The sequence below is a fragment of the Camelus ferus genome, chromosome 24 (genome assembly GCF_009834535.1).
Source record: "Camelus ferus isolate YT-003-E chromosome 24, BCGSAC_Cfer_1.0, whole genome shotgun sequence".
In the NCBI taxonomy this organism is placed as follows: domain Eukaryota; kingdom Metazoa; phylum Chordata; class Mammalia; order Artiodactyla; family Camelidae; genus Camelus; species Camelus ferus.
In genome coordinates this window covers 687,248-712,689 of record NC_045719.1, presented here as the reverse complement: position 1 = coordinate 712,689, position 25,442 = coordinate 687,248, and the positions used below count along the sequence as shown (strand labels likewise).

The window sequence follows — 25,442 nt, the reverse complement described above, 5'->3', positions numbered from 1 at the left end:
CCTCCCGCCGCCCCTCCCCGAAGCCCCGCCCGCCGTCTGCCCGACAGGCAGTGAGACGGGCACCTCAGGGCGCCGCGCCGGGGGCCTCGAAGGACCCCGCGCCGAGAGCCTCGAAGGACCCCGCCTGCCCGCCTCGCGGCCGCGGTTCCAGCCGCCTGCTCCTCCCGACCCCCGCGAGGCCATGTTCGTTCCCTGCGGGGACTCGGCCCCCGACCTCGCGGGGTGCACGCTCCTGATGGTGAGTCCGGCTGTGCGGGCCCCGAGGCCGGCCCGAGGGGAGGGGAGGGGGAATCCGGGCGGCTCACCGGGGGCCCCGGGTCTGCGGCCCCGGCTCGCTGCTGCCTGAGGGCCGAACGTGCGGGGACGCGCGAGCGCCCCGCCTGCGTTGTGCGGGTCCTGCGCTTTACGTTCACCCTCGAAAATCTTTTCCCGGCAGCTTTAGAGTCAGGCTCAAGCTACCGAGTCGCTGTCATTAGCCAGAAAACTGCGGACGGGGTGATGCAAGTCCCTTTCTCCGGTAGCTAGCGCACGGCTTTGTCGCTGTTACAGTCGCCGACTGTCGCTCATTGTTTCTGTTAATGCCGTAATGTGACAAGGCTAGGCTCCTGTCTTCGAAGAGTTTGCAGCCTAGTTGGAAACACGTATAAATAAATAATGGCAGTAAGTGCTCTGTTAGAGCTTTGAAAAGAGTACGGAAAGGCCCTACGTTTTATTGGGAGGGGGAGGGAAACACGGACCTGTTAAGAAAGTGTCATATGTGAAATCTAAAACAGAACAGACTTACAGAGAACAGATTGGTGCTTGCCAGCCGAGGTGGTTGAAATAAGTAAAGAGGGCCAAAGGGTACAAACCTCCAGTCAAAAATAAGCCCTGGGATGTAACTCGCAGCGTGGTGACCATAGTTAGTACTGCATTGTATATTTGAAAGTTGGTAAGAGAGCAGCTCTTTAAAGTTCTCATGACAAGGAAAAAAATTGGTAACTGCGTGGTGATGGATGTTCACTAGGCCTGTTGTGATCGTATCACAGTACATACAGATACCAAATCACCATCATGTTGTACATCTGAAATGAATGTTGTATGTCCATTATATCTCGGTTTTTTTTTAAAGGATGATGGTAATAGAAGAATCACTTTTTGACCATTTTCATCATGATAATGCACACAAGAACATGCCAATGAATGCTAAAATTAGCGTGTGATAATGTATTGAGGAAGAAAATTGTACATCATTTCAAAGTATCTCCCTGAAAAATATTTATTAATCACAAAAGAGAAAATGTTTCTGCAAGAGATACCTGGCAGAAAAAAAAAAGAAAAGAAAAAGAAAGGCTTTATAGAGAAAGGGATGTTTCATAGTTATTGGTGGTAACCTTGCCAGCTGTCAGTGGAGTCAAGAGGGAAGCCAGAGGGCTGTTATCAGTGGGAGAGAAGGTGGAGACGTGGGTATGTGTATGCATTTGCTTATTAATTTGGAGATAGTTCCTGCTGGTGTTTTAGTGGACAGCTGGAGGGAATCTTGGCCATGGAGCGATGCTGGGAAGTGAGGGGTAGCCAGGGAAAGTGTGCAAAAAGGGAGGGTTTTAGAAGGAAAGAGGTGTGAGAGCCTGTGAATAAGATTGGAGGAAAAGACAGGTGATCCAGGAGAGTGAGGGTCAACCACAGGAGCCGAGTCTTAGTGAAAGGGAAGGAGACTACAGAAGATAACGAGGGATTAGTTCACAAGGGCACGCTCTGAGGGACCCAGAAAAATATAAAGGCCAGGAAAAAAATGGTAATTGCTGGAAGAACACAAAGCAGGAGCTACGTTAGAGAGAGACTCCGGGGATAGACTCACTGACAGTTAGCCATGCGTTAGATGTGGTTGGTAAGGGAGAGGGAGACGCTCCCTGGTTCAGGAAATTGGATGGATGACTGTTGCTCTTTTCTGAAATACAAACCAGAGAACAAGTTTGGGCTTGTTTAGTTTTGTCCACGTTGACTGAGTGGCCTATGACGTAACCGTGTAGAGAGAGCCTTTAGGATCTGGAGTTCAGGTAAGTGTTCTGGCTGCAGGTAGAGATTTGGCAGGGGGCTGTTTGAAGTCATGGGAATAGATTGTGTGTGTGTGCGCGCACGTGTGTGCTGCAGCGTGAGAAGCAGCTCACCCCAACCTTTAGGCACCAACAAAGCAAACAGAGAGAAGACCAGAGAGCCCTGCTGTCCAGTCCTCACACCTGCAGACCTGCTGCCCCACTGCCGAAGTAGTCTCTTCCCGAGCCTTGGTGTCGCTGCCTCCCTCACCTCTTTCAGGTCCCTAGTTACTGGGCACCTGCAGTGACTCTTTCCTTGATCATCTTATTTAAAATCACAGCCAACCACAAATACACACATGCCCTTACTTAATTTTTCTCCACAGTACTTACCACAGTAGATTTTACTGTTCAGTTTATCACAGCAAACCACTCCCTCACTCAATGGAAGCTCCACAGGGCAGGAACTTTTGTCCTGGTGCCTAGAACAAGGGTTGGCAGGTAGGAGGTATTCAGTACGCATGAAATCACTCATCTCAACAGTGGAGCTCGTGGAAGGGTCAGTGTCTCTGACCTGAGCATCAGCGCTCAGTGCTAGTGCTGTGGTCACTGTCTTCTGCCTGGACTGTTCAAAGTGCTGCTGATGGTGACAACTTCACGTATTTTTTTACTATTTCAGCCAGCAGTGTCTGTTGGAAATGTCGGCCAGCTGGCAATCGATCTGATTATTTCCACGCTGAATATGTGTAAGATTGGTTACTTCTACACCGACTGTCTTGTGCCGATGGTTGGGAACAATCCATATGCGACTGCGGAGGAAAATTCAACCGAGCTCAGTACAAACGCTGAAGGTATGTTGTGTCCTGCTAGAAGGTAGAGCTGTTTTAACCCAGAAATAGGCTCCGCCGGGACTGTTCTGCAGCACACACTCGGAGCCAGCTTCACGCAGAGTTTACGGCCCAGTCACAGTGTCCCACGCTTACGTGCGTCCTGGCTTCAGTTCTTAGCCTTTCCTAAAAGGCAGCTCTCTTGAGAGATGTGACTGTATTTATATCCTTGGAGAGGATTTGAGATTTCTGGGTTTTTTAAACCTGGAGTTTTTCCCTCTTTTATCCTCAGTTTTATTTTCTGTTCTTGCCGGCATGTGTAATGCGTGAGCATCACTAATACCAGGGAAGGAATTGCCCCGGGCTCGGTCCTGTGTGTTAATGTCATCATGCAGGCCTCGGTGGTCGGCCCACACTGCTGTAGCACCCATAATAATACAGTGCCGTAGGGCTCAGGGAGGCTGAGCTGCCTAATTCTGCCAGTGGGGGCGCGCTTTCCCCGTGCCCTCAGTCCCCAGAATTCCTCACTGGATGTCAGGCGTGACTAGCAGGGCGCACGGTTCACGTCACACTGACTGCCGTGCTCACATGAGGCTGCACCGTGAGAGGGGAGGAGACGCCCTTGATCTGGAAGCACCGGCGCCTCCAGGTACTCGGTGCAGTGGCCTCTCGTCTGCTGGTTCCCTTCTAAGGTAAAAGCCAACAGAGAGAGACACTGGTGGACTGGAAACAAATGAGGAAGCATGTTTTTTGTCAGTCTTATTAGCCATGCCATTAATTTGTGGTAATGAAGTGCAGTTTAGTAAGAGGACTTTGTTAACACAAGATAATTTTAATTCCTGCCTTAACGGGTAAAGGACTCTAAATGGTGGAAGTACAGTTTATATACTTGGGCTGGTAACAGCCATCACCTGCATGTTCTGGGCATTTACACGCATCAGTTCACTCAATGCTGCTCCTCCCTGGGTGGCTTCGTAGCTCAGGGAACCGCTGCGCAGAGAAGCTAAGGTCATGTGACTGGGGAGGCACCTGACCCCTGAGACCTGCTTCTCAGGCATCTTCACCCTCTGGATGACCCACTGGCTTTCCTCTGGCACAAACTGCAGCAGGTCGATGGCACATAGTCCTTTAATCCACTTAACTGATTGTTTAGATGAGGTATTTTGAAACAGATTATAGACATCACGGCATTCCACCCTAAGTATGTCAGTATGCACCTCGTGTCTTTACATTTCCTTACGTAGCCAAAGTACCATCACGTTTGTCAAAATTAGCAATTTCTTATCTCCGTGTGCCCTCTGCATTTTCAGATTGGTCCAGTTGACCCAAAACTGTCCTTAAAGTTGGTTTGTCCAAAGCCGCACCCACAGTACCTCTGACTGGCGTGCCTTTGCAATCTCTGTTACTATAAGATAGTCTGGTTTTTTCTCCTTCTTCATGAAACTCAATAATTGAAGAAAGAAAAACTGGACACACTGTCCTATAGAATGTCCCATCTTCCACATCTGTCTGATTACTTCCTGTGGTGTCACTTGGTATGTTCCTCTGGTCTCTGTGTTTCTGAAACTGGAGTTAGGATTAAAGGCCTGATTATTTAAAAGCTAAATATTTATGTGTTACATTACATCAGAAGAGAAAAGTACTAGGAGACAGGATCTTAACAACAAAAAAGGAACTGGTGGGGCACTGGTGAGAACATGAGTGCTGCTGCTGTGGAAGGTGGTGCAGTTTCTTTTAAAGCTCAGCCGGCCCACCCCCTACAGAACATCCTCTTCCCTCCAGGTTCCTTGCTGCACTGTGCATGTACGTGAGAGGCCGGTGAGAGGCCTCAGCCCCTCTTCCCCAGTTTTATGCCGTTTCCCTAGTTCCTAAACGTCCTGCTCCAGCCTCCTTTGGCCCGAGCATACCTGGTGGTCACCAGGCTTGTGGGGGCAGCACGGCGCCTGGTCACACCGCAGCATGTCAGCGCAGTGAGACAGAGAGACGTGAGCCATCCAAGGACTGGCCCAAGCCCGGGCTTATCTGTAGTCTCCGTGCAGTAATTAAAGGCGTACTCCTTCGCACATGTGTCCTTGGAGACTGTCCTTGGGTCACTTCAGAGCTGTCCTTCTTGGAGGTGACGTCTTAATCATCCGTAAACTGGGCCCCTTGTAGAATCTGGTGAAAACTGTGGGTTCTTTTCACAGAAAAAATGCACACACAGTTACTCACAGAAAAGTTTCATGTTATTTCCGTTCTTTCAAAAACTCCTAAAGAACAAATGTTCTACTCAGGGATTTTATGGCTCCGCTTTTTATTCTGTCCCCAGTGAGCACTGCTGTTCTCTGAAGAGGGGCGAATCGGAAACCATAGCTGTTGTTCAGAGTGATCGCATTTGTCATAACGCTACGACTTTTCCGGGGACTACTTCTCTGGTTTTCAGTCAAAGAAGATAAAAATTTTTGATACTTTCTTGCAGTTAACTTTTCAAAAATGAATCTATTCCATAGAATAAAGCCCACAGGTGAATTTTGAGGTAACTTTAAAGTGTTTTAACTGAATGATATAGTAGATATGTTCTATATTTTAATTACTGAAAATATTTAGATACAGAACTTCTAAAATGAATGATGAAGCTGAATTACATTTGTATGATGCCTTCATTCTGACTGCTGTGTGGCTTCATTTTCTTCCTGTACTTGTAGTGTATGCGCTGCCTTCAAGGAAACTAGTAGCTCTTCAGTTAAGATCCATTTTTATTAAGGTTAGTATGTCATTTTTGCCTTTTTTAATTTATTAAAGTAAAATATGAGAAAATATGGAGTCATTAAGATTCAAAAATTATTTCTTTTTTAATATTTGTAAGTTAAGGTCTGATTTGATAAAAAAATAATTTTATAAAATTTTATACTTGTTACCGTTATTTCATGATTATATTAAAAGGAATTGGGACGTATAACTTAGGTCTTCTTTTTCCCAATTCAGGTAGCATTGGTGGAAAAATTTAAGCATATGAATATTACAGGTTTATTCTTTTGTATTACATTTCAAACCCGTGGCATCTACATAAAAATTATGTATATATCAAAATAGAGCCTGGACCCAGGTTCTTTCTTCTTCCACTGCCACCTCTCTGGTCCAGCCACCAGCACCCTGCACCACCCATGCCCCACAAGCAGCCTGTGAGCCCTCACCTCCCAGTCACATCACCTCACTCCTGTCTTCAGACCCTCCAGTGGCTTCCAGCCTCAGAGTGGATTCACTGACCCCATCACGCCTGTCAGGCCCTGTGTCCACATACAGGCCAGCCACCAGACACGTACACCCGTTTAAATTTTGATTCACTAATTAAAAGTAAATAAAACCTAAAATTCAGGCCCTCAATCACAGTAGCCACGTGTGGCGTTCGGTTATCCCCGAGGCTCCGTGGACAGCGCAGTACCTGATCCTCCGTCCGGCCCCTGTGGGTTCACACGGGCTCAGCTCATCCTGCGTCACAGTCCTGGCCCTGGCTTCTCTGCCAGCACGGCTGTCCCACTGGACACCTGAATCGTGGGTTTCCTTCAGGCTCTGTAGGTAGCACCTCGTGGAAAGGCCTTCCCTGCCCCCCTTCCTGCCGTCCTACCCTGGGCTGGTTCCCGTCGCGGTTCATCACAGCCTGCATGTCACATGTTGTCACCTGCCTCTCCTAGAGGGGACACTCCCCCAGAGAAGTGAGGGCCCGTCCCTCACTCACAGCCCTGATTCTAGATCACTGCCTTGCATGCAGAGATGCTCTCGAGACATGTTTGCTGGGTGGACTGAGGTCCCACGTGTTCAGGAAGTGTCCCCTTTCCAGAGCCCTCTGCTGTGCCCCACCTTGGCAGCTTGTCCTCTGAGTAGCACCTGGCAGATGGACTCCGCCGTCCGGCTTCCTTCACTCAACACTCTCTTTGTGAGGTTCATCCCTGTTTTGGAAGCAGAGCTCATTCGTTCCTTCTCACCTCCATGGGGGAGTCTGTTGTATAAATAAACCACAGTTTACCCATTGTACTGCTGAGGGAGCATTTGATTTTTTTTTTTTTTTTCAGTTTGAGGTCATCACGAATAGTGCTGTGGTTATTTTAATATTTAATCAGAATCACTCTTCATTTTCCTTAGTTAACAATACTAGACCCGAAGTTGGGCAGTGAGAGGTGCAAACATTTTTACCATGTGCTGCGTGGCTTTGCTGTTGTCTTTCTAAGTGTCAGTGCAAGGTCAGGAATTCACATGGACGGTTCACACACTTCTAAGTGAGATGCTTGATAGCCGGAAAGAGTGACTTCAGATTAGCAGACATTCACTGAGTGTGACTGCTCTGCCCCAGTGCTGTCCGAGTACCCCGGGCATGTGCTTAATCAGACCTGAGTACCTGAGCCTTACGAGTCTTACAAGAGGGAGGTTCCGCTTCACAACCACAGCACCATCACACACCTAGGAAAGTCGGCGCTCAGTTCTCGCATCCAGCATACTCAGACTTCCCCGCTTGTCCCCCAGGTAGCCTTCAGTTCTGGACCCAGGCCAGGCTCACATGCTGCATTTGGCTGTCATGTCTTTCAGCTGCTATTCCTCTGGGGGAGCTGGCCCCCCACCTCTCTCCTTCACGTACTGGCTCTGTGGAGGGGCCCAGGTCTGGGTTCACTAGTTGCTTCCTCCTGGTCAGACTCGGGGTGGATGTTTCTAGCTAGAACATCTCATCGATTACCATGTGGCGGTTTTTAAACAGCATAGATCACTGAGTGGAGAACTGAGAAATGGGAGTCTAGGCTCCTCGCAATTCGTTTACTTCTCGTGAAGATAAAGTGATGGTCATCGCTTGTCACCTCACCTCCAGTCTGAGGACAGGAAGTGAATCTAAAAGTCACTGCAGTTTCGGCATCTGTAAACTGCACCATCCCGCAAAGCTGGTGAAACACCACGTAGGCGCCTCTCATACTCTGAGGTCTGACTTTCAGATTTTCTTTTTATGCTGTCGTTGATACACAAAGTATAAATCAAAGCCATTCTGTGAGAAGCTGCTCTCCTGGGTGAAGAGCAGCGGCTGTGCCAAGGTGGTGGTTCTCTCCAGCAGTCACTCCTATCACCGCAACGACCTCCAGCTCCGCAGGTAGGTTTTGCCTCTGGAAAGTCACTTTTGTTATGATTTGTACAGTGTTGTGCTGATTTCTGTATTGAAAAGTTAGTCTTTAAAGCCCTGTACATCCTGTCCTCTCCTCCCTGGCATTTAGAAAGAAGAAGGTAAGAGCAAGTCTGGAGAGGGGAGGGAGGAGAGTCAGGTGGCCCTCGCCGCTCTAGGCTGAGGCCCCAGGGGCTCCAGGGTGAAGACAGGTGGTTTGGATCTGTGCTCTGATGGTCTGGTGCCTGGCAGCGTCGCAGAGCTCAGCTGATGGGGACAGAGGAGGAAGGATACCTAAGGTTTACTGGTAGATCACTTTTGAAAGATTGGATTGGTGTTTCTATTTATTTCCATACATTCTGCCATTTGTATTTGCAGAAATCCAGTTGCCTTCAAGTGTCGCTCCCAGACACGTCAGACTGAATTCCTAAATACAAAACAAAGTATGCAAGGGGTAGAAATAGAAACCGTTTTGTCACATTAGCGTTTGTGCACCTATAAAATCATGATGAATACCAGCCAAGAGTAGCCTTTCAAACTGAGTAGTTTCCGGGGCTCTCGCACCAGGCCTTGTGGCCAGAGACAGGCGGAACTGCGGGAATCTTCAAGCTGGCCCTGTCTTAGCTTAAGTTTTCCTGACTCTGCTAAGTCTCTTCATGCTCCCTTCTAGGTACGCAGAGTGCAAGCTGAACGCGTGTGTATCTTTCTTACATGTTATTCTGCTGAGACGTGTGTTTGCCTGTGCAGCAGAATACATGGAGGACAAGATAATCTGTGTTATTAGACTTAATGTTCGTATCTGTGAGTTTTTCGTGAATTACAAAGTTAATTATGTGATTATTTCTAGTACTCCCTTCAGGTACCTACTCTCACCTTCTATGCAGACAAGTGTTCAAAATAAAATGCAGAGCCTTAACTGGGAAGAAATGGAAAAAACTGCATGCATTCCTGAGATAGACGAGTCTGAGCTTTGTGTCCGTATTCCTGGTGGAGGCATCACAAAAACGCTCTATGACGAAGGGTGAGTTTGCTTGGCTCCCACTTAATTTGAAAATGAAAGTAAGATAATTGGAAGAGTGCGCTGGATTACTTACTGGAACTTTGAAAGTGTCTTTATTAAATAGGTTCTGTATTACATCCAGGAGAAGACAGATCTGGTTATAGAGCTGTCTCCTTGAAAAGCCGTGTTCAACGCTTTAGTGTGTGTGGCCGTCAGGGATCCCAGGACTAACTGTGCAGCCAGCCGTGTGTGTGTCTGTGTGTGTGTGCGCGCGCGCGGTAAAATGTACTAACGTTGAAGTAACCATTTTTGTGTCCCAGTAAGTGGCATCCAGTAAAGCACAGTATTGTGTACCCATCACCAGCATCCACTTTCAGAACTTTGTCCTTTTGAATAGATCTTTCTCTTTAAATAACAACTCCCGTTTTATACCTGAAAATCTACTCTCTTCCTGTTAGAACCATCATTTCTTTCACCTTTTGTGTTTTTCCTAATCTCTGACCCATTCGTGGCTTGACTTCTTTTCCTGCCTCACTTACTCCCCAGAGTATAATGCATTATTTCACCTCCTCTCTCACCACAGCCTGGGGCCCTGCCCCTGGTCATTCTCTGCACCTGCCCTGCAAACCAGCTTTGAGTCCTTCTGTTGTCCATCCAGGCCACATCATTTGTCACCTGCATGGCTGTGATACCACAGACTAGGGGGCTGAGACAACAGAAATGTATCCGCTCACAGTTCTGGAGGCTGGAGTCCGAAATAGGGGTGCCTGCACCGCCAGGTTCTGGAGACAGCCTTCTTCTGGCTTGTGGGTGGCCGCCTGCTGGCTGTACCGCCTCATGGCAGAGAGAGGGTCTCCTCTTGCAGGGCCGCCATCCCGCCAGATTAGGGCCCCACTCTTAGGACTTCTGCTGCTGAGTTACCTCCTAAAGGTCCTTCCCAGAGCCCGTCGCCTTGGGGGCTCGGCGTCCACACCAGCGTTCTGGAAGGACGTGGGCCAGCCCACAGCAGCTGCTGCCGCCGAGGCCTCTCCAGCCCCTCCCCTCTGACCTTCGGCAGTGTCGCTGGAATTAGCTTCCTGAAAATCAGACCTGACCACGATGCCCCCCGAGTAAAGGCCCTCCAGCAGTTCTCCGCACCTTGTGCGGACTCTGGTCCGTCTCCTGGGGTGGCCAGCCGGCCCCGGAGCCCTCCCCGGCGCTGCTGGCTCCCTCGGGCTGTCTTCTCTCCCGCTCTCGTCTGCTCTCGCTGGCAGCAGCCTACCCAGCTCCCCAGAGCCGGCCTCGTGGGTCTGGCCCTTCCGCCGGGCGTCCGCCCCCGGCTCTGTGCCTTCACACTGGCTTCCTGCTTCACGATCAGTCTCCTACCTCTGCTTCTGTCAGCAACAACAGAGGAAGTGTTGTAAAAGACATGCTCCTCATAGAACACCTGGGAAATGCGGAATAGTCAAAAGAAGCAATTCTTAATACTCAGTTTTGCCACCCAGAGGGGGTTAAGTGTTTGTTATCTGCGAGACACTGCAGCTCTACCACCTGTAACTTTAATTACAGTTAAGGGTGTTTCTCACAAAGTGGACACTCTTCTTCATCTAACACAGACCTTTTACATATCTGTAAGGAAACCCATGCTTAATATCTACCAGGGAAGAGCAATTATAAGGAAATAAAATGTTACTGGTGTGTCATTTTCCTCTTTTTGTTGGTTACATTGTTTACCCAGACAATGTAGCAGTGTTTAAATTGTCCCTATTTTGAAAAGTTCTTTCTTCCCACCTCCCTGCCCCAACCCTGAAAATGAGTTCTGGTACATCTGCTCTCAAATGTGAAGGAGCAGAAGTTTAGTCTATTATTCTAAAGTAAAAACAAAAACAAAACAAAATAACTACTATATTGCAATTGTGTTACCATTATTTATAAATTACAAACAAATGAGCAGAATCGATCACTTGTATACCTTGCTTTCCAAGATTATATGTAATCTGTGAATTAGCCTTGATAATGGCTGTATCTCATGTGCCAGATTTTAATGCCACAGAAAGTAATTAGGCATTCTCCACCTTCCTTTTTAACTGAGAGGATTGGAAAGTGGCATTAAAACTTACTGTTCTCTGGGTATCGGAGCAGCAGTGGAGGCCACAGCCCTGCACTTGTCAAGCTGGAGCCTTTGAAATGGAGGCACAGCAGGGAGGCTGGCCTCTCCTCCAAAGCTGTCATGCTGTGAGTGTGCAGGACTGCAGTCTTCTGAAGCTTCACAGCTCACTGAGCTCCCGGGGAGCTGGGAGCCCATGCAGTACTGGAGGACTGTGTGTGGAGATGGCCTAAGTGTGCTGACAGTCCCAGGTCCTGAGACCAGAGACCAGGTGCTGGGAGGAGGCTCCCAGGACACCTGAGGCCTCTGAACCGCATCTCGGATCCGGGCTGAGGAACCCGGCCGCCCTTAGTTCTGGGGCGTGGTCAGTCCTGCACTCCAGCTGTGGGAGCACGTCCTCCTCACAGCTCTGGGTTCTGGGGTGCTAGGAGTGGCTTGTGCTCTTGTTGGCAAGCAGGGAGCTCTTGCGTTGGTGTCTCCATCTCATTACCGGCTTGAGGCCTTCAGAGCAGAACAGGTAGGAGACTGTTTCGGGGTCAGGAGGACCTGGGCTGATGTCACACCTCTGCCACTTCTTGAGAGGAACTTGGAGCATGTTAACTGCCTCAGCCGCTCTGTCACCTCGGGGTGGCGGCCGGCACGCGTGCTCACGGCGCTGACCCGGGGCACCATAAGCACTTTGCCCCTGACAGCCTGTGGGCAGGCTCCGCTGTGACCCCTCGCTCACATACGAGTCATCCAGGGGTTCCTTGTCCCCATTATTCCGAACTGATCAGCTGTAAATGGAGACAATTGTAACCTCCTCAAGGGCTGTGGAGGGACTGAGTCATAGAGTCTGCAGGCAGCGCTTTGCGCGTAGTCATCACTCAGCAGGTGGCATCTGTAAGCGGCAGCACGTTCTCTCCAGTTTTGCCTTCTGTGTAGACGGCTGGCGACGAGGGTGTTCCTCAGTTGCTCTGCCACGTGCTTCTGGACAGCGCTGCCTGCTGCAGTGGGTTGAGGAGCCCATCAGAAGGGGGGCGGTTTTTCACGCGGCCTGGGTGTGAGGCACCAACGTGCATGCGCCCAGGGTGGGTGCTCCAGGGCTCCTGGTTTTGTCCCCACAAACAGGATACATAAGTGATCTGTGACGTGCCATCTCCACGCCTAAAACCTGGCAGATGACCTGAGCTATAAGAACAGACACGCTGCACCCATCCTGTATCAGAAGAAGGATACTTAATCGTCCTGTTCGTTTGTTGCAGCTGTTCTAAGGACGTCCCAGTGGCGGTTCTGCTCAAGTTTGTGTCGGAAGGAGACAACATCCCAGATGCACTAGGTCTCGTTGAGTATCTTAATGAGTGGCTGCAGATAATCAAACCATGTGTGAGTTTTCTAAAACTTAACCCTCTGGTTTCTCTATATGTTGATAAACTTGTGTTTTTATACACTGTGTAAGTAGACCAAATAAGTGAAAGTTTATGTAAATGCACGTATCTTTATGTAAAATTTAGGTTAAATGAAGTTTTGAAAAGAAGGCAGCTAACCAACCTGTTATCACAGCTGTTTTTCATTGAGGCTGATTTGCCAGAAAAGTAAAAATCTTAAGTTCATTGTGTTCCTTCTTCGTGTTATGTTAATTATACTGGGCAGCTTTTTATAGGATAAAAAAAGTGACTTCAGGATTTTTTTTTTAGCAAAAGAGAAGCTGTGTGAACAGTACTGTAGCTACCGGATATGCGCTATAATTGAAATGCTTTTCTCTGCTATAAAATAAGAGTGTTAACGCTCAGGGAAACCAGGCTGTAGGCTGCTTTGTATGGTAGGTGACCGCGCTTTTAATTCATGCTTTTGTGAAGAACAATTGATACAAATCATGCAGGACTGGTTTCTTCTTTGACTGCTGTTTCTTTTGAATTTGATTTTACTCCGCGGACTCCATTCACAGCCTTTGTGGCATATCTTTATTATTTGGAACTTGAGGAAATTTATCTTCAGTTGATAAAAAGACATAGCAATGTATTACTTTGTTTTTCCATTACAGTAAAGCCCAGCTAAGTGTCAGAACCAAAAGGAACAACAACAAAAAGAGTTTTGTAATACACGTCAGAAGATTTAGTGGTCAAGCTGAAGGATGAAAGTATTTTGTTTTCCAGGTGCAGCGCGATGACCCCACAGCGGCTGCCCTGCCGTGGAAAATGCCGAGTTCGTGGCGATTACTCTTTGGCAGTGGTCTCCCCCCTGCGCTCTTTTGATCTGTTTTGTTTTATACCTTATGTCCCAAGACACTTAGTACCAGTACAACTGTTAAACGACTGTACAAAACTTGTGTTCTCTGAGACTGTTAGGAAATCTTTACTTTTCGCAGAATATCTCAAAGTAAAAATAGATTAATAAAAGGTTGTGTTTGCCATGCTTTTCATCATATGCAACAAATGTAAATTTTGTGCAGTAAAATATTTCCTAAGTAATTTTGTCTGAAATGTGTCCTTTTATTTTTTCTATCTCAGACTTCTGTATTCATTTCCTATTTTGGGTATGACAAATTATCACACACTCAGCGGCGTAAGACAAAGCAAATTTACTGCTGTACAGCTCCGGAGGTCGGAAGTCCACAGCGGGTCGCACCGGGCTGACGAAGGTGCTGGCAGGGCTGAGCTTCCTGGCCTGTACAGCTTCTGGAAGTGGCTGCGTCCTTGGGCTCACGGCTCCTTCCTCCGTCCTGAAAGCGGAAGCACAGCATCTTGAAATCTCTCCGGCTTTCACTTACAAGGACCCCGTGACTGCACTGGGCCCACTGCAATGATCCGGAATAATTTCCCCATCTTAAAAGAATTCTAGTGTAAAAGAGAACAAGCACCCATCGGTGAGTGCCTGCTGCACCCCAGGTGCTACCCGTGGCCCACGCACCTGCTCCTGCGCTGGGTCCGCGCCCGGCCTGGGCTTTCCCGTCTCAGTCAAGGAGTGCGTCTGCCTGCACAGCGCTGAGTGATGCCTCCTTGTGGTTCTATGGCCTGTGCCTGCTTCCTTTTTGGAAACTCTTGTGGGGGGTGTTGGCCAGGTGGTGGAATGGGAAGCCTCAGCTCTCATTCTCACAGAGACACCAACTTAGAACAGGGACCAAAACACCGTGTTGAGGACCAGAGACAGGCAAGCGGGAAGCTGAGAACAGCTGCACTGCGGCGGGCAGGAAGAGCTGCGCCGCTGCCCACGGCTGTCCCTCCCCCGGCCAGCGCTCAGAAGGATCCGGAGAAGACGACCCGCCCGCAGCTCTGGAGCTGCAGGAACAGAGGACGTGCTCTGGCTCGTCAGCGTTGGGGGGCTGCCAGGGACCGGCTCCGTCTCCACTGACCTGCAACGTGATGTGGCTGTTACAGTCTAGATGCCCAGGGACCACGGAAAGCAAGGGGGAGCGGGCGTGGCCTGCTGCCACGCCAGAGCATGTGCGGAAGACACCCAGCTCACAGCTTCTCCCTCAGGAGGACAGAGGGATGACTTGTGGGTCCAGCGGTCCAGCTCTGAAGAGGCTGCTGGAGGGACGGGTACCTGTCTCACCTGACGCAGGATGCTGACAGGGAGCCAGCCTCCTGGGGGATTCTGGGGACCACTGAGAACAAGGGACAGGGCACCCCGCTGCAGCAGCACCAAGGGCAGTAGTGCCAGAGCCCCCAGGAGCAGAAGCCTGCAAACCTCGCAAACTGCGTCCTTCGAAAAGTGCTCCAGAGGTCCCCAGGGTCTCCGGCGAGACTGCCTGTGAAGCTCTCCCCTGTAGGAAAAGTGGGAGAGGCACCTGTTTCATCAGATACATAAAACAACACACGAGGCACAGGAATAAAGACAAGTGTGGCCCAATCAAAGGAACAGGGATGCACAGTATCGATGCATCATTACTGCCTCAAGTCCGTCATTTACTCAGACCTCCTTCCCTTTCACCTGCGGCCCTTTCTCTGTCCAGGGACCATGCTGCACTTGGTCACCAGGTCTCCCCAGGGGCTCTGGGCTGGAGGACAAGGGGGAAGCGCCGTCCTCATCACGTTTTGTCCAGAGTGCAAGCCAGCAGCATGACACCCCTGCTGACACGAACCCTGTTCATCTGACTGAAGGCGCAAAGCGTCTCCACTGCGGCATAAACGGCACGCCCCTCCAGGTAGCAGTGACACTGAGCGCGCTGAGCACCAGGCCCAGCAGCCGTGCGACGCCCCCCACCTACTCCTCTCAACAGCCCCACGAAGCAGACACTCCTGTTCCCACCTCCCAGATGAACAGAGAGGAAGAACTTTCCCACAACACACACGTATGTATAGTCGTGCTACAAGGATATAAAATTTACCGTTTTCAACTGCACAGTTCTGTGACATTGAGTAAAAATGCATCAACTCCAAGTCATATTTTTAAATGGAACTTCTGTCATCCAGGGAGAGCAGCTGTGAGGACCTGGAATTCCTGAAGGACGTCTCTGCTTCTGACCTCCCGAAGCCGGTTTCTTCACACGTGAGCAGGTACCCGTTCGATCCTCCCCCCACACACATGCTCGCCTGAGCGTGTGTGCGGTCTGATGCACCCACGGACCACGCCTCCCCTTCCCGCAGGGCCCCGCACGTCTTGTTCGGTAAACATTCATCCAACAATTGAAGGAAGGAAGAATACTCCACCAATTCCAAGTGACTTGGCACAGTTCCACCTTAGGGTGCCCGTTTGGGAAGACAGGCAGTCACACCTCAAGTGCAAGCAGTAGAATAAACAATAAACAAGTGGGACATCAAACTAGATGCAGAAGCACCACCTGGCCTGGCAGTCCCACCTCCGGGTGTTTGAAGAGGCGCCTGCCTCCTCGTGCTCACTGAGCACCACTCACAACAGTCAAGATAAGCCGCACGGCCCCCATCGGAGACAAAGACAACGTGGTGTGTGTGCAGTGGACGCTGCTCAGCCACAGAAAGGCAACTGCGCCGTCTGCAGCAACATGGTGGGCACTGAGGCATTACGCTAAATGCAGTAAATCAGAGAGAAAAAGCCAAACACTCTGACAATTTCACTTCTTTGTGGAATCTAAAAAACAAAACACCAAACTCAGAGAAGCAGAGATCAGAAGAGCGGATACCAGGGGTGGGTGGGTGGGCGGGCGAGAGGCACGACCTCCCGTCACCCCAGGTGCTAGCGCGGTGACGGCAGCTCACACTGTTGTCGCGTTTGCAGGAGTTAGGACCACAGGTCCCGGGAGTTCTCAGCACAAGGAACACCTTTCCTTTTTAACCTGTACCTGTATAAGATACTAGGCTTCACTCTATTCCTGTGACAAGCATTTCCCAGCACAGCTGACCCCTCAGCAACACAGGGGTCACAGGCGCCCCCGTCGAGTAGCAGACGCTCCTCCTTGAACCTGGGCGGCCTTGGTATCCAGGGCTCCACACTCAGGGATTCAACCAGCCACGAGCCACGTGGATCGGCGTACCCACTGCTGAAAGAACCGGCCGGTGCCCCCGTGCGGTCCAACGGTCAGCTGTACGTGCGCTCAAGCCACCACGGCATGCAGCTTCACCCTGTCTGCTGGTCACGTCAACTACTTCTCAACAAAACCAAGACAGAGGACGGGCAGGTGACAGCCAAAAGCATGCTGGGCCTTTGTCTCTAAGACAAAGTCAAAGTTCTCTACTGTGACACAGAGAACTTTAAGGAGGGCAGCAACTGGGTCTTCACTATAGATCACTGGTGCCCAGCATGCGGGGAAACCTGCGGTGGGGGCCGCGTCGAGGGAAGGTGTGAGCGGAGGGGCAGTGGGAGAGATCTGGTGTGTGGGGTGAGCAGACTGTGCGACTGACTGGACGTGCGGCCCAGGGCCAGGAATGCAGAACGAGCTCCGGGTTTCCACAGAAGCTACCAAACAACCTGGGAAACCCCGGGGGAAGATGAGCTGGGGGTGCAGGTGCGGTGTTCAACAGTGGAGCTGAAGGAACTCATGCAGTGACCACGCATGGCCCAAGACATGCGGTTTCTAACAAACATGACATCTGGCCGGGAGCTGAAGGAGCTGCACGGACCAGCACAGAGGTGTCACAGACCTGGACGAAGACGAGATCCTCCCAGGTTAAGTGTGTCAGCACAGAAATCACGCGCTTCTCGCGGACTCCAATACTCAGTCAGCAAGAGGAGACAGAGTGAAGAGACCACTCACTGGGTGGGAAAACCCCTGTAAACTGTGCATCCCATCAAGGGCTAGTCTCCAAAACACACAGGAGCTCCCACAAGTCAACAAACTAGTCACCCGGTTAAACGGTGAAGGACGTTTCTCGAAAAAGGACATACAGACGGCCAACAGGCATGTGAAAAAACGCTCTCCATCACTAACCATCAGGGAAACAAACGAGAACCACAGTGAGACGCCACCCGCACCTCTCAGGATGCTGTTATCAAAAAAGCAGACACGTGCCGGTGAGGACATGGTGCGACTGGGACCCTAACGCGCTGCTGGAGGGGACGCAAGATGGTGCGGCTGCCGTGGAGAACGGTATGGAGGTTCCCTAAGAAGTTAGAGACCACCACCTTATGATCCAGCAATCCTACTCCTGGGCATTTTCCCCAAAAAAGTGAAACCAGGACCTTAAAGAGATGTCTGCACTCCCATGTTCACTGCAGCACTATTCACAGTGGTCAAGACGCGGAAACAACCAGGAAGTCCACTGACAGATGCGTGGATCCAAAAAAGGAAAGTTGCGCCTTCGTACAGCAGAACGCGGTTCAGCCGTAAAAACGCGGGTGAGACGTGAGAGCATGCTAGTCACAGAGCCACATGCTGGCTGATTCCTAGATAAAGTATCTGAAACAGTCTAATCACAGTCACAGAGGGCACCGGCGGTGGCCAGGGGCCACTGGGGATGGGGAGCGGGCAGTCACTCTCCAGCGGCCGCAGAATTTCAGTTAAGCAAGATGAAAAAACTCTGGAGACCTGCTGGACAACACTGCAGTGACATCAACGATGATGTGAACCACTGAACACTTAAAAACTGAAGGGGGTAGGTCTCACAGGGTGTTCTTACCGTGATAGCAAATAAATGGAAGGAGAGGAGGAGCCAGACAGAAGAACCGAGGCAGGAAAGCCCAGAGAGAATCGCCCCGGGTCTGAGGAGGAGGCCTCAGCGGCGCCCCTGCCGACATCCAGAGTCACACAGGGAGGAAGTGACAAGCACCTTCCGTGCTTGGCTCTGGGAGCGGAGACAGCCTCCCCGGGCACTCCTGGACTGACTCACCAGGCAGGTACCACGGGCAGCGCTGGGGGCGCGGCGGACAGGCGGCTGAGCGCAGGCGGCTCTCAGAAGAAGCCCTGTTGACGCGACCGAGGGTTATCTCGCTCTACTACCTTGTGATTCAACAAACTTCTCACGCATCTTTAGGAAAGACTGAGTAGGGACTGACAAACCTTGCTTACTCCTAAAATAGACCAAAAGCCTCTGGACAACAAGGCAAAAAGGAACAAAGGCGAGTCATTAACTTTGTAAAAGATGCTAAAGACGTACACAATAAACGGTGCTATGAAACTTTCGTAGTCGTCGAAGCTGCTCTCCAGTCAGGACGGCACTCCCGCGACGCAGAGGCTGGAGTGTCTCTGGACAAGAACATCTCGATAACCTGACAACGGACTGGATACACACCCCAAGCAGCACCTGGTCGGGAAGTCGCACATGGTCAAGAAGCCGAAAGCCCCAGCCGGGAAGGAGGAGACGCTCGGGGACACTGCAACGTCCCACACAAGAATGACACTGTGACTTAAAAACTGTACTGAATTGCTGTTCTTATTCAAAATTAATTTAATACCATCACCCATATTAATATTTTTCCAAGTAACAGAAGGGGTATTAGAGCTTTTGTTGCATTCACCTAACCTACATGGATAGACCACTGAGGAATAACTTTAAAAAAAAGTCTTGAAAAAGCAAGTGACCAATGTTTGGAACCAACTTCAGTTTAAATGTCAACTGCCAGTTTTAAAAATTTGAGAGCAAACAAACCCTTAAGAAACATTCACTATTTGAAGCAGAGCTGCCCTAAGACAATGCACACAAACCGACAAGGCCTGTTTAATAAAAATATTTAATGCTGCCAAAAAGTATAAAAATACAGTAGGAATGGCAGTACAATACAAAGTCGTCTCTCCTAATTTATTTCTTTTACATCTTTCTACATTTCATACACGCGTTAAAAAACTTAACAATGCATCAAATTAGAGGGTTTTGCCAAGTCTTCTGCTGGTGGTGCTCTTCATCCCTGGACGTAAGGGTTACTTTGTAAACAGACAGCCGTGAGGCGCCTACGGGTGACCAAGCCTCACTTGGTTCCGGAGTGGGCTTCGTCCTGCTTTGCACACCAATGGTTCAAACCTTACAGCTGCAGAACACTCTCAAGTCATGAACATTTAGGTGTCTGTCAATCTTGGCCTAAAACATAAAATAAGAAGTCATCTATTCAATTCGTATTTACCAAACACACAGACGTACACAGAGACACACAAACACAAAAGGACTAACTGGACTGAAAAGGCAAGGGGACACATTCCAGCACTCACTCCACCACACCGACGCTCACTGTCACCCCCGCGGGGCCGCTCAGGGACTCAGCTCTCAAACAGAACTGGCGGTGTGAGGCAGACTCGTTCAGAGCACCATAAGGCGTCCTCTTTTTCAAGAATTATGAACTGTGAATGTTTTAGGTCATCCTGCGTTACTCAAGAAACGGCCTCCACGGGAGACACTGACAGACAGACAGGTTTAAAGACAGATGTACCCACAGCCGGGCAGCAAGGAGATACGGCACGTGCTAGACTTACCAACGCAAAAGTCTAATCCAGCTTGGACCTCCACTGTGCCACACTGCTAAAACATTACGAACGCACTGTCTGAGCACAAAGCTGGCTTGTGCCTGTAACCTCAGTGTTAGCAGCGCGCCTTCTGTCCTGAAAGGGGACACTAGCAGCCACAGCAACACAGAGCTGAGGCGCAACTCAGGTTACTATCAGCAGAAAAGAAACAGACATAGAACAGTCGGCAGCTTTATGGTGTTTTAATGCCAAAAGGAAAGATAAACGAGAGCTTAAACAACCAGTACAGAGAAGGAGTAACTATTTCGTGGGCAGCTGGGTTTTTAATGTTACTTCACAGTATCTGCAGAGCTGAACCTCTGAGGAGGTTCCTGGCAGCCGCCAGCTCGCCTTGTCGTGACCAGAACCCCAGCTGTCAACACTTGTCACTGCTGCGCCTCCACGTACGTAAACAGGAACTGCAAACCACACCCACACGTTCACCCGGCGCGTCTGGCCAACCCCTCCGAGTGCCGGCTCCCCGGTGTCTACTCTTCCAGCCCTGACAGAAAGGTCCAGACCTCGAGAAAGCACTCACGTCAGGTGTCTGTGCTCACAGACACCACCACCACCCTCACCCAGGGACCCAAGAACGCTGAGCCCAGGAGGGAAGGACGACCCTGGCCGCTGCAAAACACACGGGCAGCTCCCACACGTTTCGGAGTCCGCTTGCTAAAATGGGGGGGGGGGGGGGGGGCTTGATCTAATCAGCCAGAGTGAACGAAGTGCTAACGGTCTGGTTCAGAGAGTATTCTGATGCCCCAGCGCTCCTCTGGTCTGGCGGCAGTTCAACTGCTTCACAAAATTTTTTGGAGAGAGGAACTTTGATTTGCTTCACTTTAAAAATAAAAGGAAGGTTATTTTTTAACAGGTGAAAGTAGCTGCCTGAGGCTTTTCCATTTAAATATCTGGCTTAACTGCTCCATAAATACAGATACACAGTGACATAATGGAAACGTTAGATCTGAAGTCACTGCAGCTCCACAGACTGGAGGTAGTAGAGCCTTGCAAGTTACTAATTCTTTGACTCAGTTTTCCCATCTGAAAGTTAGGGTAACGTGATGTTCCAGGAAGAGGTGCACCAGCACCCGGCAGGCCCATCAGGTGCCGCCTCCCCCTGCAGAGTGTTCAGGACACGCTCACCAGCGATGAACTGTCACTCCCCACAACCAGAAGATCTTGACGGTGGCTGCCCCGACCTGAAGTTACGCCAAACGCACCCACAGTTCCTGCCACCAGATACGCACGTGAACGTTTTACTGGAAAGAGTCACCTTCTCCAGGTGGGCAAAGCACCGCCTCGTCGACAGCGTCACCTTCCCTAGTTCTCCTCTCCTGCTTTCACCAACTCAAACTTTGGTTTTTTAATACTAGTAATCTGAAATATCCACATCCTCATGTCCAAAAAATTCTCTGCCAAGTTTTTAGAGGAACAATAAAGAATTGATGCTTTTCTTTTTAAAACTGTCTCCATAAAGAAGAAATTCCCATGCAATTCTCCTTACAGCTCTCCAAACATACCATGTGATGGAAAACCAGGCGGTACTGAAGTAGATTCCGTACGTAATTCCTCTCTAGATCCTGAAATTCCCGTGTTCCACTCTGAGTTATAAAACCAAAGCAGAAAGAGGTCAAACGATGGGCTTTTTGTCCTCCCTGTGGACGGCACAGAGGCGGACAGACCACTCACAGTCCCCACTGTCAGGCTGCTACTGACAGACCAGCTGGAAGGCCCCGGCCTGAGCCGCGCTCACACAGGTAGAGCCCCGGGGTGGGGGGAGGTGCTGGACAGCACAGGACACGAGCAGGGCTCTGTGATGGCAGCAAGGGGGAATTCTCCCCACAAAGTGTCCAGGATCCAGGACCCACTGAACAAGATCCCCCGACAAGTGCTGAGCCCTGTGCTCTTGGGTAACCTGAAAGCGGCCAGTGCTAAGGAAACTCCGGCTGCTGCAGAGAAAAGCAGAGCTGACTTCTCCCTCAGGCCACTACCCAGGAAAGCAGCACCTTAAATTCCCAAAATAAAGGCTTAAAATCCGAAATCTGGATGAAGGACGGAAGGGCCATCTCAGGGCTCCCCTTCCGGCCGGCAGACCCACACCTGGTTCCTGACCCTCTGCACCACGACAGACCCTCAGGGACCCAGGGCCTGGACGTGAGCCAGCGGTCAGAGGCGCGGTTCTCAGACGCCTGCCTGGACGCGGGAAGACGTGGACGAGGCACTTATGCTACATTTTAGAAGTCTGTAAGACTCGAACCTGAAAGTAAAAATCAAGGCAGATCAGATTTAAAAATCTGTACAACCATCAAGCAGGCACTCCAGAAATGTACTTAATAAAAAAAGTTTACAGTGGCCCATAAAGTATTTCAACCATAATCAGGTTCTGGCCTGTGTCTATCTGTACAGAACGCAGCCAGAGGGAAGCGACCTGCGCAGCGTGAAGCCTTTCTCTGAGCGCTACCCGATTCTGGACTACACCATCCGTGTGAGGCTCTTCAGCGAGAGCACCTCGAGGGGACGCAGGGCCGTCGAGGCTCAGGCTGGTTATGGCTTAGCAACAACTAGCCCGACCTCGCACACCTGTCGTGAGGATGAACAGGGCAACGGGACAGGTGCTCGGCCCCGGGCCTGGCACAGGCAAACAGCCACCGAGTGGGAACAGCAGCACGCTGAACTGACCCTGAGAGCAGAGAAGGAACTGGCAGCACTGGAGGGCTACTCCGTGCCATAAACTGTTTTTAAAACAGTATGTTCTTAATGCAAACCATCAATTCTAGTTTATTTAAAACAAAGGGGATGGGGTGGGGGTAGGGGACTGCACAGAGGCCGGACCCGCACGAGGCCCTGCGTTCACTCCCCAGTACTTCTAATAAAATAACAAAACGTGAAAAATAAAACAAGGAGGACAAACACAAGTGTACATAAAACTAACTTGAGAGTCACAATCCTTCCTCGGACACAGTGTTAGGCAGAGCTATTTAAAAAAAATTTTTTTTAACTTCCTTTTTTTGTTGTTCATTCCTTGGTAGAAATACTACTACATAACGAAGTGACCAAAAATACAGAAAAGAAAAAGGACAGACCAAAGACACAAAACATCCTCTGAGCATGGTCTGAAATGGTCTGCATGTTACTCCAGAGTCCTCCGTGCACTTCTACAGTTTGTACCTCTCGAATGAGAGAGTTCAGGAGAGAGACAGAATTTTTATTTCATAAAGGGAAACCTAAACACAGAGAACTGCACGTGCAGGCGTTCTGCACAGGAAAGCAGAAATGAGCAGCGGACAGCTGATTGGGGATGGAGTGGGCGCTGGCGCTGCAGCCTTCGCACACACAGCACGGAAGCACGGTCGCTGTCAGTTTACTGACGTGGACGGAAATGAACTAGGTATTCATGTAACTACTCTTTCTTAAAAACCATAAAGTCTCTGGCTTAGGAAAAACACCAGCAACTCATTCACCAAAGTCAAACCACACGCCTGACCCTCAGCACCACCCTGAGCAGGAAGCACCCTGCAGACCCCTGGACGACGCGGCCCCGCCTAGCACTGTGGCCCCGCCCAGCGCTGCGGCCTGCTGTCACCTAGCCCCTCAGACCAGCACCTCAGCTAACAAAGGACCAGACACACCCCCACGCATTTCAGTGTCAGGGCCGGGGACCCACCCAAAGCAGAGCACTAGTAACACGCTCTCCCAGGATCTGCCTGGAGGGAGGAAGACTAACGTCTGCAGAAGTTCATCAACACATGTCTACGACACCAGGTGTGGTTATAAAAATACACTGTAGCAAACACCACCCAGAGGGGCAGAAAGCAGACACGAGCCGCGCTGGACACGGGCCACGGCGCACGCGCCCGGCACAGCCTGAGACCCCGGGAGGGCTTCCCCTTCCCGCTGGAAGCAGCGCTATCCCAGCTGGAATTTAATGGGTCTCCCCATATGTGACTTGCAGAGCAACAGACTGCATTTTAGCAAAGGTAAACCAAGGCAAATTGGAAAGACAGATGGCCTTGGTGTGACGCAGACAGACACAAGGCGTCCCTCTTACCTCCCTGCGTCCGAGGCTGTGGGACCCAGCCCACCTCACACAGCCTCACACGGATGCGCTGCACATGTACACCTGCTCTGTGCCTTCAGCAGCTCAACACACTAAGAAGCCTACGCAAATCAACTCAAATGCTGATCTACACCAATGGTTTTCAAACTGTTGTTTACATGACAAAACGGCCCCGTAAAATCACCAAACTTCAAGCAAAGCTCACACAGCACGTAAAGCAGAGCAGAGACGGACTGCTTGGAGGCAGAGGCTGGTAGCTCAGGTCCCCCTACCACCTCCTGGTGACCCCTTACAGAGCCAGCAGTCAAGGCTCAAAAACCACCAAAACAATGTGACTTCAGTATTTCAGCAATTAAATGTACAGCAACTATTTAAAGTTCAAGTAAAGCAAGTAAACACTGAGAGGCACGTTAGGGTCTGGAGAAAGGCGGCACTCAGAGGGGCAGCTAAATTCATGAAACAACGTGCCTTAAAAAGACCTGTTAAGAAGTTAAAAGGGACAGTGTGAGGTTTGAACATCGTTACACTATTTATTGAAGTAGAAAGACCTTGAAAAAATTTTTACTTCAAAACTTCAGTCTAGTAAACTGAAATCACGGGTAATAAAATGCTGCTCCTTATTTTTATTTCCTAAATCATAATTTATCCCAACTATAAATTAGGGTAATTACATCGACAGTCTCATGAAAAATAAACAGTATTAATAATGGACTTTACAGAAATCAGTTTTTGTTTTTTTTTTTTTTTAACAAAGTCTCGACCAACTGTTACCTGACTATGCCAGTCAGGAGAACCTTCCTTCAAAGAAATTTTAGAGAAAATTTTTGTTTCTTTGTTTTTCTTTTTAAAATCGGGAAAACTGTGAAACATAAAAGAAATGCAAATATATAGTAAATTGCTTATTCAGTGTTCTAACTACTCATGTCAAACTTCTCTTTAGGAAAATGTACCCAGTACAATAGAATCAACATACAATTTATTTATTTTTTTTATGGTAACAGATTTTTCAAATTGAGCTTTTAAAAAGTACATTTAACTACAAAAGTAAGACTAAGTAGGTACTTATAAAATGTATCTGCCCTGAAATGGTAAGGAATATAAAATGCTGACACCTACACCGAGAGTACATGACACATTACACGCATCACTTAAAGGCCATTTTCTTTCCAGTAATAATGTAGGTAAGACCATGGTATTTATTGCTTATATCAAGTGCAGGTTAAAATCCAGACAGCCCCCAAAACCACCTCCTTGTGATAAAGGATTCCTTAGTCTGGTGAGGTGAAACATGATGCTTTAACATGTGCGAATACAGGTGAGAAGTACCAGTTGCTAGCAAGCACTCAAGTCCTTACTTTCGGCAGTGGTGCAGTGTGGGCGGCGCCCCGGGTGCGGCAGGACTGGGCACCCCGCTTCCTGGGGGTGTCTAACCTACCACGCCCTCGGGGGTGCTGAGGGGTCCTAACAGACAAACCCTCGGGACGCATGCAACACCGCCAGCTGCCAGTGCCGAAGCC

At 49.7% G+C, this 25,442-nt stretch overlaps 2 protein-coding genes across 3 annotated transcripts in view; one reads left to right on the top strand and one right to left on the bottom strand.

Moving 5' to 3' along the window:
- The first annotated feature begins 80 nt into the window (after positions 1–80).
- Positions 81–13,491, top strand: PSMG2 (proteasome assembly chaperone 2). The gene is made up of 7 exons (XM_032467330.1): positions 81–238; positions 2,692–2,863; positions 5,524–5,582; positions 7,828–7,946; positions 8,803–8,976; positions 12,286–12,406; positions 13,177–13,491. The coding sequence occupies exons 1-7, from the start codon at positions 182–184 to the stop codon at positions 13,273–13,275; spliced, it is 801 nt and encodes a 266-aa protein (XP_032323221.1). The 5' UTR covers positions 81–181; the 3' UTR covers positions 13,276–13,491.
- A 5,595-nt stretch (positions 13,492–19,086) lies between these two features.
- PTPN2 (protein tyrosine phosphatase non-receptor type 2) overlaps positions 19,087–25,442 on the bottom strand; it is a 51,378-nt gene continuing 45,022 nt past the window's right edge. Inside the window, exon 10 of one of the 2 annotated variants that reach the window (XM_032467328.1) lies at positions 19,087–25,441. In XM_032467328.1, the coding sequence (XP_032323219.1) occupies positions 25,387–25,441 (55 nt within the window). In that variant the 3' untranslated portion in view covers positions 19,087–25,386. The remainder of the gene's footprint in view (position 25,442) is intronic. The other variant, XM_032467329.1, reaches the window with a different exon arrangement.